This window comes from Alternaria dauci, chromosome 5, assembly GCF_042100115.1.
Source record: "Alternaria dauci strain A2016 chromosome 5, whole genome shotgun sequence".
NCBI lineage: Eukaryota > Fungi > Ascomycota > Dothideomycetes > Pleosporales > Pleosporaceae > Alternaria > Alternaria dauci.
Window position 1 is genome coordinate 2456583 of NC_091276.1, and position 15239 is coordinate 2471821.

At 51.7% G+C, this 15239-nt stretch overlaps 3 protein-coding genes across 3 annotated transcripts; 1 reads left to right on the forward strand and 2 right to left on the reverse strand.

The window, feature by feature from the left end:
- Nucleotides 1–279: 279 nt before the first annotated feature.
- ACET3X_006256 (uncharacterized protein) lies at nucleotides 280–2589 on the reverse strand (the record flags this gene model as incomplete). Its single annotated transcript, XM_069452448.1, has 2 exons — nucleotides 280–310; nucleotides 371–2589. The coding sequence occupies 2 exons, from the start codon at nucleotides 2587–2589 to the stop codon at nucleotides 280–282; spliced, it is 2250 nt and encodes a 749-aa protein (XP_069306616.1).
- A 1016-nt stretch (nucleotides 2590–3605) lies between these two features.
- On the reverse strand, nucleotides 3606–6530 carry ACET3X_006257 (uncharacterized protein; the record flags this gene model as incomplete). Its single annotated transcript, XM_069452449.1, has 2 exons — nucleotides 3606–5097; nucleotides 5146–6530. The coding sequence occupies 2 exons, from the start codon at nucleotides 6528–6530 to the stop codon at nucleotides 3606–3608; spliced, it is 2877 nt and encodes a 958-aa protein (XP_069306617.1).
- Nucleotides 6531–12062: 5532 nt separating this feature from the next.
- On the forward strand, nucleotides 12063–14167 carry ACET3X_006258 (uncharacterized protein; the record flags this gene model as incomplete). The annotated part of the gene is made up of 2 exons (XM_069452450.1): nucleotides 12063–12305; nucleotides 12401–14167. The coding sequence occupies 2 exons, from the start codon at nucleotides 12063–12065 to the stop codon at nucleotides 14165–14167; spliced, it is 2010 nt and encodes a 669-aa protein (XP_069306618.1).
- Between the last annotated feature and the right edge of the window lie 1072 nt (nucleotides 14168–15239).

The window sequence follows — 15239 nt, forward strand, 5'->3', positions numbered from 1 at the left end:
TTGCTTCACTCTTCGAGAATTTGCTATACCCTATATATTTCGCTGTAAGATGCAATGTTTATTTCTTTATCCCTAAGATGACATCGCAAAGCCAATAACACATTACACATATCTGCATACCCATGTCTAACATTACGCCCATCCTATAGCATAAGACCAATAAACGCAATGAAAGTATGTCTAGACTCATCGATCCGAAACGCGTCAACTCATACACTGGATATCGCGGGGTCCCGTTTTGAACGCCTGAATACAAATACCACACCATGTTACCCATGATCAATACAACGATCGTCGCTTGAGTTTGTTTCTGATCTTTGTTAGTATATTCTCTTCACAAAATCGCGCATCACTAAAGAAGTGGACTTACGTAGAACCCCAGCTCAATCGACTCTTCGGTCTCGCCGGCTCGCCACCTATTACGCTCCGCGGCCTCTCCTTCTTTTCCTCGTTCTCCTTATCAGCCGCCTTTGCTTCCTGGGTGGTCGCGCTCTGGGTAGCGTAGTACTGTGGAGTAGATGGAGAATCACGTCTCGGGTTCGGAGGACGCACAGTCTGTGGAAGAGGAGAGGTTTTCGGTACTGCAAAAGGTTGGGCACCAACAGGCTTAGACGCAATGGCTGATGCAGCGGTAGAAGGACGAATGGACAGGTTCTTGTCCTTGGGTGCGAGCACGCGCCTCAACTTAGACTCTTCCCTCTTAACAGACTCCTCCGGCCTTGTCTTCGCAGCATAGGTAGATGTAGAATCAGCCTCCTGGTTCTTCCTGACCATCTTCTGCATCATGACCTTGAGACCTAGACTCCTCCTGCGGTTGCTCTTCAGCTCTCTCAGCTCAGCAGGTGGGACATCATGCGACAACAAGCTCCAACGGTTCGTTGATTCTTTTGGCGAGCTCTTGCTACGGACGTGACGTTGGGGGTTTTCTTGGATGCTTCCTTCGCACTCTGGTACTACTGGCATAGTTGGTAGAGCTTCCATGGGTGGCGCCTCCTCTGCGTGCTTCGTCAGCGGTGGACTCAATTCTTGGATGAGTGTCGCACCACTTGAGCGTGCGGATGAACGGTCAGTACGTTCCATGGAAATGACGCGCTGTCGGGTGCGTTGTGATCCAAGCCGTTCGTGATCGAGCATGAGCTGGTACTTGGTCGCTTGTAACTCATCGATCGATTGCTTCAAACGTTCAATCTCGTCTTGATCTTGCGTATGGAAGCTAGCAGCTGCGTCAAGCTCGCCCTGTATGTCCTTTACGTAGTGATCCTTCTCCGCAATAGTATTTCTGAGTAACTCCATCTCTTCGTCCTTGTTAGCGAGCGCTTCCCGTAATTCAGACATCTGACCCTCCATGCGCTGGAAGTGTACACGGTGTACTACGCTGGGACGCGCAGTTTCCATGTCTTCATTGACCTCTTTATCCTGGTTGAGTAGCACCCTGAAGGTTTCAATTTCTTGCATTGCAGTAAACATACGTGCATTTGCATCGCTCAGTCGCTTTTCGAGAGCAGCCACCTCGGCGTATAGGCGCAGGTTGTCTTGTTGCGTAGTGTTGAACATGGCTTCGAGCTCATCTTTGTCGTGTTCGTCCTCATCGATCGTCGGTAATCGTCCCACCACAGAGTTGGCCCGACTCCTGGGTTGTGGCTCCGCTTCAGCAAGCTTCACCGCAGCTTCTTCCAGCTGCTCCCGTGTCTGTGTATGTCTGTCCCGCTCCTCCTTCAAGGCCTTTTGAATTTTCTTGGCCATCTCCCACGCCCTTTGTAGTTCGGCTTGCTGGTTGACGACTTCCTCGGTGGTCTTGGTATGGGCAGCTAGTTGTTGTTGCAGCTTTGCGATGATCACGTCCTTGTCTTCCTCAACCTCCGGCGATGTTCTGCCTTTCCTGACTCGAAGTAACCTCACTTCGAGCGCATTCTCCCCATCCTCGGCCTCTTCAGCAAGTCGTGGACTCAACTGTCGCTCCATGGAGATCAATCGCTCCCTCATTAGCTTCAACTGGGCGTCCTTGACTTCCATTATGGTTTTGTGTTGTCGGGCCATCTCTTCTAATTGGCTGTCGCGATCTTGAATGCTCTTGTCCTTCTGCTCGTTACCCTTTCGAAGTGCAAAGAGCTCAATGTCTTTCCGATATACGATTGCTTGATGGTCCCGGCCCAAGTTTTGTTTGATAATCTTCAGCTGTTCGCGGAGGCTGGAGTATTCCGCGAAGGTCTGGTTGAGCGCATCGCGTGCGTTATGAAGCTCCTCCTTGGTGACACGGAGTTGGACTTCTCGAGCCTCGTGTGCTGTTTTGGATTCAGTAAGCGATCGTTGTAGTCGCAGAATCTCGCCATCTTTAGCGTCCACAGTGGTTGTTTTTGTATCGGATGTCCCTGATTGTGATGACACAAATGGCTCAATTGGCTCGAAGTGCTCATCCTCGACAGCCGCTGCATTGAGATCGGGCACGATACTCGCATTGGCCTGATCAGAGCGCGTTTGGCTGCGGAGAGTTTCGGAAGGCGAGGGCGAGCGGGGTTGAGGAGTTGATTCGCCGTCAGGGTTAGTAGCGCCCGCCGCTAAAACCCGCTGAAACACGTCAAACGCAACCATGACAAAAACCAGTACCAACAAGTCTCCGGCTTCGAATTGATGATTCGTGCAGCTGGCGAGTGCGACGAAGTGCAACGCGTTTGCAATAGACGTTTGATGTCTGCTCGCCCAGGTATCTGGGAGCTGGCGTGCAACGAGGAGAAAAGTGCCTGGCAAGGCTGTGACAACGATCGTGGAAAGGGGCGACTCAAAAGCAAAATCGAATACCCTGCGGCGCACGCCGATCGCGGAATCTACTCCCGATGTGACCCTGAAAGCTCCAGTGTTGCGTGTGCTGCGGAGAAGTTGGTAGATGCCACTTGTAACGGGTCTGTCGCCTTGATCGACGTTAGCAAGCCGTTGTGGTGTTGAAGACGCGCAATAAAGACAAACTGTCTGGAAACATACTTGGTGTGGAAATCGGCCACGCGAGCTCAGACGGGTTGCCTACGGAACACACGGTCGGCGCAGCTGTTGAGCCAAGGGCGGATGACAATGTCGAAGACAGGGCAGATGGCTCTGAAGATGTTGATATAGTCTCTCCTGTGGCTAAAAGAAAGCTTTGTGGTAAAGCAGGGATAGGTCCTGTACCCGCAGATAACGGGTAACGTTGATCAGTATGTTGGGCTTCGTCAAACGCTCTCAGCATTCTGGCACGAGCCAAGCTATGGAACGGCTCGGAGGTGAGACGTGGAATTGAGAGTTTGAATCAGGCGAGTTGAAGAATGAAGCGGGGTGAGATGCCTGGGTCGCTGTGATAATAGAGTTCATTAAGGTTGATGTCAGATGCTATACGTTGGATGTACCGAATGCAAGCGCGGGCAAGATCATACCGCCAAACTCCAAAAAGACGAGAACAGAGAAAAGACGAACAAGATGGGGGCTTTGATGAGATAAAGGGGAAGCCCGCATGAACGCGCAGATAACATGAGGGGTTGCAGGTGCCCTGTGACGCCGTACTCGACTACATCCGTGATGGATATCGCAGCAAAAGTAACGGGATCCAACAGGGATCCCCGCAACTACAGCTCAGCGGGCTAAATTTCGAACTGCTTGAAGCCTTCGACCAAGCCGTCGCTAATCTTGGACGGTATTGCCCATACGGGCAGATAATGCTGCACTTCGTCAAAAGCAGGGATGTCGCCTGTATTGGCGTCCGACCAGAGGCACACGACCCTTCCAGAAAGTTTCGATTGTTCTTTGGCATTCCACGTCACGCTAACGTTCCAGGGCTGACCAAATTCGCGATGCCATAGTCGCACTTCCCGGGCGCCATCCGCACCGACGGGTTTAAAGCGAGGATCTGAAACAGCACCAGCGACGCTCAACGCTGTGATGGGCGAGTCGAAAACAACGCGACATGCGCGCGTATTACGGCCAACAACGCGTATCGTAGCTTTGTCAGAGCTGTTGCCTTTATGGATCGAATAATCGAGCCAGTTGCTGATGTATGTGTTGTTGCGGGATGACGATGCATGCGCTGGCTTCGGCACGACTTTAGCGTCAAGCCCCGACCATTCGCACTGCTTTAGCTCCTTACGCGTCGCGACCTCGGGTGTTGTGCAAATAAGCTGCTTGCCTTGCGCACTGGGTAGTTCGTCAACAATGCGTTGCACATAGCCGTCCAAGCCGGTCAAGGACACAATGTTGTCGCCAGTCTCACAATTGACTCGCTGAACAAAATACACCTTCAGGCGATGATCCCTGCTGAACGGGAACGCCACAAGGTTGTAGATGACGGTTGCCACGCATACCAGGAACAGAAATGTGGGGATCTGGTATGTGAAGCGGTGGATAAAAGGACCCGTTGGCGCAAGCAGCAGCACAGTAAGCGCTGCGAATGCGAGGTAGATGAACAAGGGTGAATTGCCGTCCGATGGCGTCTGGTAAAGGGCCGAGGTGAGAAGCAAACCGACCTGACCAACCAAGATAATCACGATGGGCGCCAAGAGCAGAAGTTGAACGATCCAGATCCAGCTCGGTAATTTGCCGCTCCACTCTTGTTCTCCAGGATACACGTTGCCGAGATCTATTCGCCGGGGTCCTTGTGCATGATCTTCGCCTCCCTCGCTGATTGAGTCTCGTCTGTTGCCGCCATATCTCGTGAATCCGCGTCGATCGCCTCGTAAGAGTGAGGTGGTTTCGGTTGCGTCATCGTCTCCCACGGGGCGATCATCAGAGCGTGCTGCAGTGGTGCTGCCCGTGAGGGGCCTGCTTGCAGTCTCTGAGTTGCGTCGCGATTGGTTCTCTTGCTCGAAGTGGCGGGCATATACTGATTTGCTTGGGGCAAGGAAGAGCTCAAGGTAGGAAAGGAGGATGGCCGCGAACACTGCCGCAAAGTAGAAAAGCGCGGGGTAACCGGCAGCAATCTGATAGTCATTCACAAACACCGTGATGATGGTGAGAAAAACAAAGGAGCCGGTGAAGAGCCAGATCAAAGCGTACATACGCTGGAGTGCAGATGGTCGCATAGCATCGGCTCCTCGGGCAAGGAACCATGCCACAAAGACCCAAGCCGAGAGCATCATACTGTCGGAATTGTCAGTGCAGGATCAAGTGAGAGCATAGGAGACCTACCTCCAAACAGCGAATGGGCTGCTATAGACGATGAAGGCATTGAATCGGACTACGAGATAGGCCAATGCAACAACGACAGCGGAGGCGGAGACAAAGATAATGGGAAAGCGGAAGAAGCCGCGCCAGCCGTACAGGTGCACCGGATTGTCGTCGTCTGATGAATGGACGTAGGCTTTACGTGCCAACAGGTAGTTCTTGTCGGCCTTGGAGAGACCGAAAGTCAGACCAATCAGTGTGAGAGGTGCGACAACTAGCAGAGTAACACACAGAGCGAATAGAGTATGTAGTTTGAACACGACGAAAACCTTTCCGAAGAGATCAAACCATACGCCGTCACTGCCAGTTCCAGCATTGACTCTACCGTTGTCAAGAGTTTCCGAGCCACTGAACTCGTGACTAGTGACGGACGCCAGTCCAGATGTAGTTGCCAGAGCTGCTGAAAGCATGTGCCACACTGAGTTCATCGAAGTTTCGCGTGAAGAGTCTTCAATCGTGTGATATCGTGCCCTGGGCTCCAAAAAGGCAAAGTCCAGACCGCGCATCCCGAGTTCGCCATGGAAGACTTTGTAGTCGGTCTCGCTCCGAACCAAGCCCTTTTTGAAACCGTCTCCGCTCACGACTGTTCCGAAAGGATACTTTGACTTCTTGTAGAACCTAGTGACCTCGGTGTCGGTGCTTCTGAATAGGGCAGCTCGGCCACCGGCTCCAACACCCTCAAGATTCACGAATGTGTGGGGGACTTGAGAAATCGGGTTTCGCATAAAAGCTTTGGCACCATTCAGATAGTCCTCTTCGCCGTTGTTGAGCAGCAGTACGACAGTCCTCTTGGGCCAGTTCCTGGACTCTGTAAAATAGGAGAGAAGTTGCAAGATGGTCACAACACCGACGCCATCGTCAGTTGCACCATAGCCGCTGCTCACAGAGTCGTAGTGGGCATTCACGAGCACACCGCCATTTTCCGGACTACGATCGGTAGAGTTGAAAGGCTCGTCATCGTCGGATCCGCGAATTGCGACAATGAGATTGGTGCCTTCAAAGTAGACAGAGGTACTGCCGGATGAAAAGGTCGCATTGGAGGTCAAATCGTCGAACAAATCGACTTGACCCTCTCCCAAGTCCTTGGATCCGACGATGCTCTTGATGCGTGTCAGTAGATAATCGCGCACATGGTCGTTGGCCCGGCTGTTGTAGGGATGGAAGCGGCGGGTGATGTGCTGGAGGTCACCCCAAGCTTCGGTGAGGTTGATGCCGGCTGGTGGATGAGACGGGTAGTTCGGTACCGTCAGGTGGGTAACGAGCAGGGCAGTAAAGAGGCCCACGTAGATGACGGTAGTAAAGAAGATGACTGGCCCTGGGGTGAACGAGAAGGGATTAAGGCGGGCCATGGCAGCTCTCGTGGAGCCACGTATCTTCCAAAAGCTCTCCGTAGACGCAGATGACGCAAGATGCAGTGGGTTCGGTTGTTGTAGCTACTGGCGGGGCGCGTGTCGTGCATTGCATGTGATGGATCATAGCTCCACGGCGCTAACCGCATGCGTGCCTAGGGGAGAAGGAAGCGCCAAGCATTATGTCACCTTCTTCACGATGATATTTGTCCTGGTGGAGATGGAGATGTACGCAGTCGGGCGGTGCGCATTGATACTGGCATCTGCGACGAATCGTCTCTTCCTTTGCCATGGGCCTCGAGGCTCGCATGCCGCCGCCGCCGCCACCACCACGTCCTCAGCTGGACGTGGATGCGTTGGACAATGAGGCATCACCCCTAGTAGAAGTCGCCGCCGCCGCCGCCGCCGAATTGCCAGTGCTCACTGCAACACCTGCAGCGTACCCGGGATGCTGTCTAGCTCTGAGCGAGCCCCTCGTTGCCTACATCGCGTCGCTCCTTCCTCAGCCCCGGTCGCTTGCTCTCTCCGTCGGAAGCGGCTTCGGCCTACTCGAGAGCTACCTCATCGCCAAACCTCACGCGCACCACGTTGTCGGTGTCGAAGTAGAGCCAAGCTCCAACCACCATCTGCCTCCGTCACACCATCGTGTCGTTTACGGCTCACGGGTTCTCGACCCGCTGGCTGCAGAGGCGACGCATTGGCTCTTTGTTTACCCCCGACGCGTGGGGCTGGTGCGCGAATACCTGGCAGAACATGGGCAAGGCAGTGTAAAGAGGATCATATGGGCCGGTCCCAAGGCTGACTGGGATGACTATAAGGATTGCTTCGCCGATTGGCATGTCCAAGAGCAGAGCGCTGAGCTGGTTGGGGGAAGAGCATGGGAGTTGATCGCCGTCGCAGACAAAGTCACGCCATAAGACGATGCACCTCAGTACCAAGGGCTGGCCTAGCTTAGGGCCACTTGTTTCTGCGGCTCCGACTCCCCAGTGGCATGCAACATCATCATCACCGCTGAATGTGCCGGCATCTGCGCAACTCGCACGTCTCCTCACGCGGAACCAACGTTCATGCCATAGTCCTGCGTCCATCACTTGTTCGCGGGCTCTTTGTTTCTTTGTCCCACCTTTTATCACAACAACGACGTAGTTTGCTTTGGTCGACACCTACAGTGTGAACCTCACTTTGACGCCGGGGTTTCCTCCTTTCACTTGTGTTTTTGCTTGTCTGCCACGGCCCCGACAGCATGCTTTGTGCCCCAGGGTACACTTCTGCTGTCCTCTCAGCTTTTGTACCTGTCAAGTGGTGCTCACCTTGGTAAGACATCCTCTCGCAGTACGCTATCACATGTGTGCATCCTAACCATCCCCTGAAAACGATACTCATACTTTCAAAGCCCGGCAAAATCACCAAATATGGCCGCTGCCCTTCCAGGCTTCGCATTTCATGCTTTTGCAAACCTATGGGATCAACAACCCGAATTAGCCGTCGGTCTCTACGCTGTGGGTGCAGTTGCAGTTGCTGTGCCGCATTACATCCCAACATTCGAGCAAGCCAAGTTATGGTGTCAAAAGTCTAGACAGTCCACCAAACCTGTCGTCGCATCTATACCCCTCGCTACGAATCCGCCCGGCACTGTTATATCGATATCTTCTCGACATCGCCGCCCTTCCGTCATTGTCATAACGCGATCCGCTTCTACGCCCTTGCCTTCCAAAGCAATCGTGACAGCTGAAGATCATGTCGAAGCTGAAGTATTGGATTTTTCGGTGTCATCCAATCCCGCTCATGCTACATCCGACTCTCCCGCTGTACATTCTGTCAGTTCGAGAGAGAAAAGCACATTCCAAGCCCGACCCGCATCCAGCGCTGCGGTTGAGACGTCGCCAGAAGTATTCAACGAGGTTTCGAAAGCTGTTCCAGTGGAAACATCAAACACACACTCCGAGCATACCGAACCAACGTCTTCCACGAAGGTTTCCGTCCTGTCAGTACAATTGTCAGCCGAGTCGGCACCAAGCCTGTTGCGACGCTCTATTAGATCGGCCAGTACCCACACATCAGCAGCGCCGAACAGATCCTCGGAGTCGGAAGACGAATCCGTTAAAAATGCTGTTGATGCTGACTCGTCTGCATCAAACACAGAAGCTTCTAACTGTACAAACGTGGTCTCTGCAGTATCACCGAGCACCCTCCCACACAGTGTGACCAGCTATGGAAACACCACTTTGGGTGATCCACTAGTGTCCAACAAATCCATGGATCAAAATGCTAGTGTCGTATCTAGCAATGCTACATCTACAGTTGTTGTCACAACTATTCAAAGGCTCTCTCGGACGTTATTTCATGTGATCGCCGACAATCTGCCAGCCACACCCAGGTTGTACAAGAAGACTGAGACTCCTACAGACAATAACAAAAGGCGAGAACCTTCGCCAAGGACGGCGCTCAGTCAATTACCATTTGAGCACTACTCCTCTAAGACTTTGGAAGGTTCTTCCCGGCTTGGAGAACAGCATCCAGCTTTTACAACGTTAGTGGAGCAATCGCCTAGCCCATTGCCAGCGGCCCTCGGACGCATAACCAGTGTCGAAAACCGAGAACCGTCTAAAGAAAGCAGTATGGCACAACGTGGGGATCGAAAGCCTACTGCATCATCTTTCTACAATGATTTCATCAGCTGGTTAGGCATTGTGCTGATAATAGTGCCTTCAATTCTCATCGCCATAAGCATAGATCTTGCAGACGATGATCCTTTGGACCAAGATCTCTGTGCCACTCTGGTGGCTACATTGTGTACGGTTGTCGTTGGATGTCTTCCTTACCTCGATTTCCGTTGGCCGACCTTGCGGTACTCGTTCCTTGCCCTGTACAGACACTCTCTGGATTCCATTTCTTCCTCCATGATCTCTTTCATTGAACACGTTCGTCGATGGCAAGAAACCCTGTCTGAGATCATGGGGAAGCAACACGAAAACTACGTCATCGCCGACCGGGCGCCATATGCTGTGTTCATTGGATTGGGGTTCGTTGTCCTGTTCGTCATCGTCAGCCAGAAGATTACGGGACTGCTCCAACGTGCAGATTTGAATCATTGGCAGGCAAGCGTTCTTCGTCTGTACGTGGGCTGTGGTGGCTTCATTGCTGCCTTGGCTGTAATTTGGTTCAGCGATTACATTCAGGACTTCCTATTGGTCTTCGCCACGACAGGTATTACATACCTGCTTCAGTCGTATCACGGGAAGGTAAAGAACTTTACCTCTCGCACGGTCTACAGAACTTGCAGATTAATCAAGGAGGCCATGTGGCCATATGTAGCAGTTCATGTCGCCGTTACCGCTACTTTCTACCTCGTCACTCATCCACACCAAATCATCGAGCGCCTCACAAGCACAGATGGCCCCGTACCTTCGCCCTTTATTCATTGCGCCATCCTAGTGAAATATGGGGTTTTCTCGATCGCTGTGCTTATTATGCACACGTCCATAGTTCCCCGTGGTCTTCGCGTTATACGAGCTTGGGTTGAAGAAAAGTTCAATCTCGTCACGAGGAATATGGTTGTGGACACATATAAATATATATATATGGTCCTTGACAATGGTAATCTCACAAACTGCCGTCCCGACGTCCAATGGCACCCTATACTCAGAGGATACCGCTTCTGGAGGTCACTTTTCACTATCATCGACAGCGCTGGGCAAGTATCTGAAGCCCACTCAGAATGGGTCGGCCCCACTCTCAAGGCCAGTACCATGTTGATCATGGCCCTAGTTTTGATGCGTGGGTTGATATTTTACTATCGGCTACTTTTTGGGCAAACTTGGAACACTATACAACTCTTGACAGTACAGACTTCGATACTGACTACTCACATAGTCAAAGAAACGAAGCTACTGACTGCTATGAGCGCTCCATTCTTTCAGACATGGTCCGTGGAGCCACTGATGCGCGTAGTCTTTGACTCACTTTCAAACGCTTCGACGATGATCTCCGCGGTCCTTGCAACACTCTCAACGAATCTGGAAAACTTGTACTACCTATACGTCAGTCCTGTCGCAGTTTACATTGGTCTGATATGCCATAGCAACTGGTGTCAAGGTCCAGCTTGGTGGTGGATTCTACGTGCGATAGCTATTATCTTAGCCACCGTCTTTTGTACCGCGGGGTGGGTCGTAGCTGCCAGAGCATACCCCGAACATAAGGTTCGCTCATGCCTTAGCTTTGCAGCCAGTTTCGTAGTTGTCTACATCTTAGGCACCTTCGGGGTTCTGCATTGCACTCAGGACTACCCCATTATTCTCGCATCCGTCGTTTGCATACTGCTATACAACCGGCCCGAGACCCAGATACCTGCCCATGTAGCACCTAGCGATGAAGCGCCCGGCGACGAAGGACCTTCTGCCAATCAGCTATTTCCAGACGAAATCCTTGTTGATGTGGAACCTACTGTTCGAGCACTTCCCAGCCCCTCCGTCAATCTGACTGGTCATGCTCCTGGATCTGTTGCTCTCCCTCTGCCTTCTGAGCGGTGGTGGCAGCCGACAATAGATTTTTTCTGTGGCAAGAATGCGGCGCGAGCAGCAAAGGAGAGGGCCATAAGGGAAGCAAGGGCTGCCGCCGATCAAGAGAACGCGAATTTCCAATCGTACGTTGAACGCATGAGGCTTGACCGGTCTTCATATCCCGTTGATGACGAGTATCTGCAGAGAGTTAGAGACCTGACACCTCGAACCAACACCACTCAACCGCTGAGCAACGAGGGTGAAATACCGACCGCTACAAGAAGGTGGGACACTACTCGACCATTTCGACCAATGTATATGTACACTGAGCGGGAATATCAAGCTGCTCTTCGTGGAGAGGTGGGTGCAAAGGTAATACCAGAATCTACGCTGGAGCCTCCTGCTGAGTCTGATCCAGCTCCTCTCGCCCAAGAATCGACGGCGACGGTGACTGCCGATTCGTCAACTTTTACTCCCGCACCTTCATCCGCTATTACATCTATACCTAGTTCCCTAGTTGCTTCTGCCGCGCCTGACTCTCTGGCTACGGCTGTGCCTTTGGCCCCCTCTTCCCCAGCCACGGCTGGGTCTCTAAATCCAGCGACGACTTCCGGTTCTTTGTCTGTGTCTGCGCCAACAACAACGCCCGCTGTTGCGCATGGGCCCACCGCCAGCACAACTGGAGCCTCAGCAGAAGTCGACGCTTCAGATGCGTTTTCTATCTTTACAACTAGCTCGTCGAACCCCGAACCGCAGCGAGAATTTAGTCATGAGGCAAATGCTCCAATCGCTACCACAAACACACTTGTATGCTTTGACCACACGCCTGCTCAAACCTTTGTGTCGGCACCCATGACGCGCCTGGCTGAACTTGGTGTGCCAGCTATCAATCCGGGTAGCGAGCAGATACCATCAAATCTGTCGAAGCCCTCCGTCTCAGCACCCGATGTCCGGAATGCTGAACCCTCTCTCGGCCACAACGTGTTACTGGACGAAGATGAGCTTGCTGAAGAATTGGAAACTTCTGCCAGAGATGATGGAAGTGATTTTGTCGAGAATGTTCAAGCAGACGGTCAAGAACAAGACCAACTACACAATGAAGGAGACAGCAAAGAAGAAGAAGAAGAAGAAGAAGAAGAAGAAGAAGAAGAAGAAGAAGAAGAAGAAGAAGAAGAAGAAGAAGAAGAAGAAGAAGAAGAAGAAGAAGAAGAAGAAGAAGAAGAAGAAGAAGAAGAAGAAGAAGAAGAAGAAGAAGAAGAAGAAATCAGCTCATGCAGTGACGAGACTGGTCTCGATGATGGGACCTTCGATAGGGAGCTGGTAGATGAACCGGAAAGACTAGATGGGGAAACTTTAGTTATCGCAAAACAGCTGCGCGAGGAGATGAGCAGTGGAGCCAGACGAAATGATTTAGCAACTCCGGTACAGGCGGCCTTCGGCAAAACACCTCCGCTCACCGGTGATCGCGATGAAGATGAGCAGACGGGAAGAAAAGCAGAACAACAGGATGGAACGACTCCCATGGAGGTGGATTCAGGTGAATTGCCTTCGACAGATGGAAACGACTATGACGACGAGGATGGTAGTGGAGTCGACACACCTATGGATGGTGTCCTGGAAGATGATGCTGATATGCTTGAGCAGGAAGCATCGTTGGGAACGTCTGGTGACGATGTAACAATGGGAGGTACAAACGATGAAGGCGTTTCTGATCGGAACGAAAGAACCGGTGAGGGCGATGAGGGGGGTGATGCAGGCAGCAGTGGGGATCGCCCCGCTTCTTACGATTCATCCCGCGGTGGCGGAGCCATCGATCACAATGGACCGACAACTCTAGATAATCCTTCGAAGTGGATGGGTGGTATGGAACCAGGGTCTTCAAGCGGAGAGGATTCTGATGGTGAGGCCGACCCCGTTAGACGTGCCAACAATGGCGGTCAAACTGCAAACAAAAGAGCTGGTTTGGAGAACACAAAGGACGAAGATGAAAGCGATTATAGTGGCGATCATCGTGGCCCAGATGCACAACGTCAGGCATCCGCGGTTAGTGTTACTACTTCTACTGCGTCTTCAGCAGACGGTGGTGGGGCGGTTACTGCCACTGCCAATACTACCACAAAGCACAACTTCGAAGACGGTGAAATGACTGATGCCTCTGTTCCAAGCGAGACCGAAACTGGTGGTGCTGGTCGCAAAGCGTCTGTACCAACGGAATTCAATTCAGAGGAATTGTGGGAGGCGATTCGAGCCGTTCAACATGCCGACAGACAACGCAATGTGGATTTCACGACTCCACGTGGTTTGGAAAGAGGGCAAGATTCTATCACTGATGATGAAGATGACAGTAACAGTGTTCACGCTGGTGCAGCTGGCCGTCTTTCCTTTTTCGATGTTCCAAGATCATTGACTACGCAAGAACCCCCCATCGATTCATCGCGTACACATAGTCCTGCTCCGAATGTACGCTCACGTGATGCATACGAGAATGATTTGCCATCTCAACAGATTGGTGGGCGTTCACCTGGAGAGAACATAGCTGCCGCAAACGAAGCCGAAGGCCATACGCATGAGTACTCCATTGGAAGATACGCTACTTCCAAATCGGCATCCAACGCCGCTCTCCGTGTCGACTACTCTGACAGTGAGTCGAACTTGTCGGATCCACCTGACAGCATTGATCTTGATAAAACCGGAACGAACCTGTTGACGGAAGAAATGGATGCCAAAATACCGGTGTTAAAAAAGGGAGGTGAAGAACTTGTCGACAATTCTGAGTCAGTCAGTGAAGACGACCATTCCAGCAGCAAAGAGATGAAGATCAGCACACTCGTACCCAACAACAGCGTTGCTGGTTCCCGCCTGATAATCACTGACGAGACGAGAGAAGAAGCGGCGAGGTTCGGCTGCACAACCGACAACCAGATCTTGGACTTTATGGAGAGCACTGATAGACCAGAGAGACGGGAGAGCGGTAGAGTTTTAGCACCGAAGTCTAGGCAAGAACGGAGCGGGGATAGTACAAAATCTCCCACGCAATCAGCCCTCATGTTCTCACCTCCAACTTCAGCCCCACGACCGACGCAGAAACAACGCTACAGCGGTCCGGTGTCCTTCGACTTCGATGGACGCGAAAGCTAATCTTGACTCCAGCCAACACCTTTTATCATCAAGGCTCTACTCGAACAGACGACGGAGTTTAACTAGGATCTGATGTATCGAGCTGCATTACAAGACTTGGCAAAGAAGGCTGGTGATGCATCGAAAACCTCATCACCAGCCTAGAGATCTGCAGTCGTTACTAACAGCAGCCCTTTCGCGTTGAACAGCGCAATCATGGTCACGGAAAACCCACTTTGATCTTCGTCTCATGAGTGTGAGCAACAAAGACCATAGCTTATGGTGGACTAATGAAAGTCTCGTTTGTGGTTGCTGATTACATGCCGTTCAGACACCAAACGAAAGAAAAAAATAATGTCTCGGGTGTCGCATTTGCCAAATCAGGATATATGAATTCTCCAGTTCCAGTGTAGCATGGCAAGTATGATCGAGCTTTGCTTGTAGGAAATGTACTCTAGCATAATGAACAGAGGGTTCTTGGTAATGACAGACTAAGACAGCTCCACCAAAAAATGGGATGATATAAAGGTCTTATGCTGTGTTGTACCAGTGGACGCTGCAAACAACAATCACAGACACTATGCGCTTCGACCTCCTGCAAAGCTCGGGTCAGAACAGAAAAAGTGGAGAAGAAAGGACGACTCCAGATTGCGAGTCCAGAAAACCAGAAGGCCAGCAAAGAGAAGGCGAACCGCACCACGACATTGACATCGCACGAAAGAAGCTCACGTTGTTGTTACCAGCGATACGGATATACTAGCTTCATGATTACGTGGCGCTTGTAGGCCAAAAAGACACGTTGGGCAGCTCACCAACGGTCCTTCGTTATTGGCGCCATCTTCAGAATGAAACGCTGGTACCGAGGAGGGAGTGTGGGTTGAACTGGGTCACATTGGATAGCTGATCCACCGTGACCCACTGCATCCAAAGCTTGAATAGCGGTGTCACGAAGACAACGAAGCGCGAAATTCCATGTGCCTGGGTGGTGTAGAAAGGATGGTGCGAACCATGATATGACGAGCCATCGGGAAACGTAGTTGTATGAGAAAAAACAACTTTCACCTTGTGCCAACATAGTTCGCCGTACCAGAGT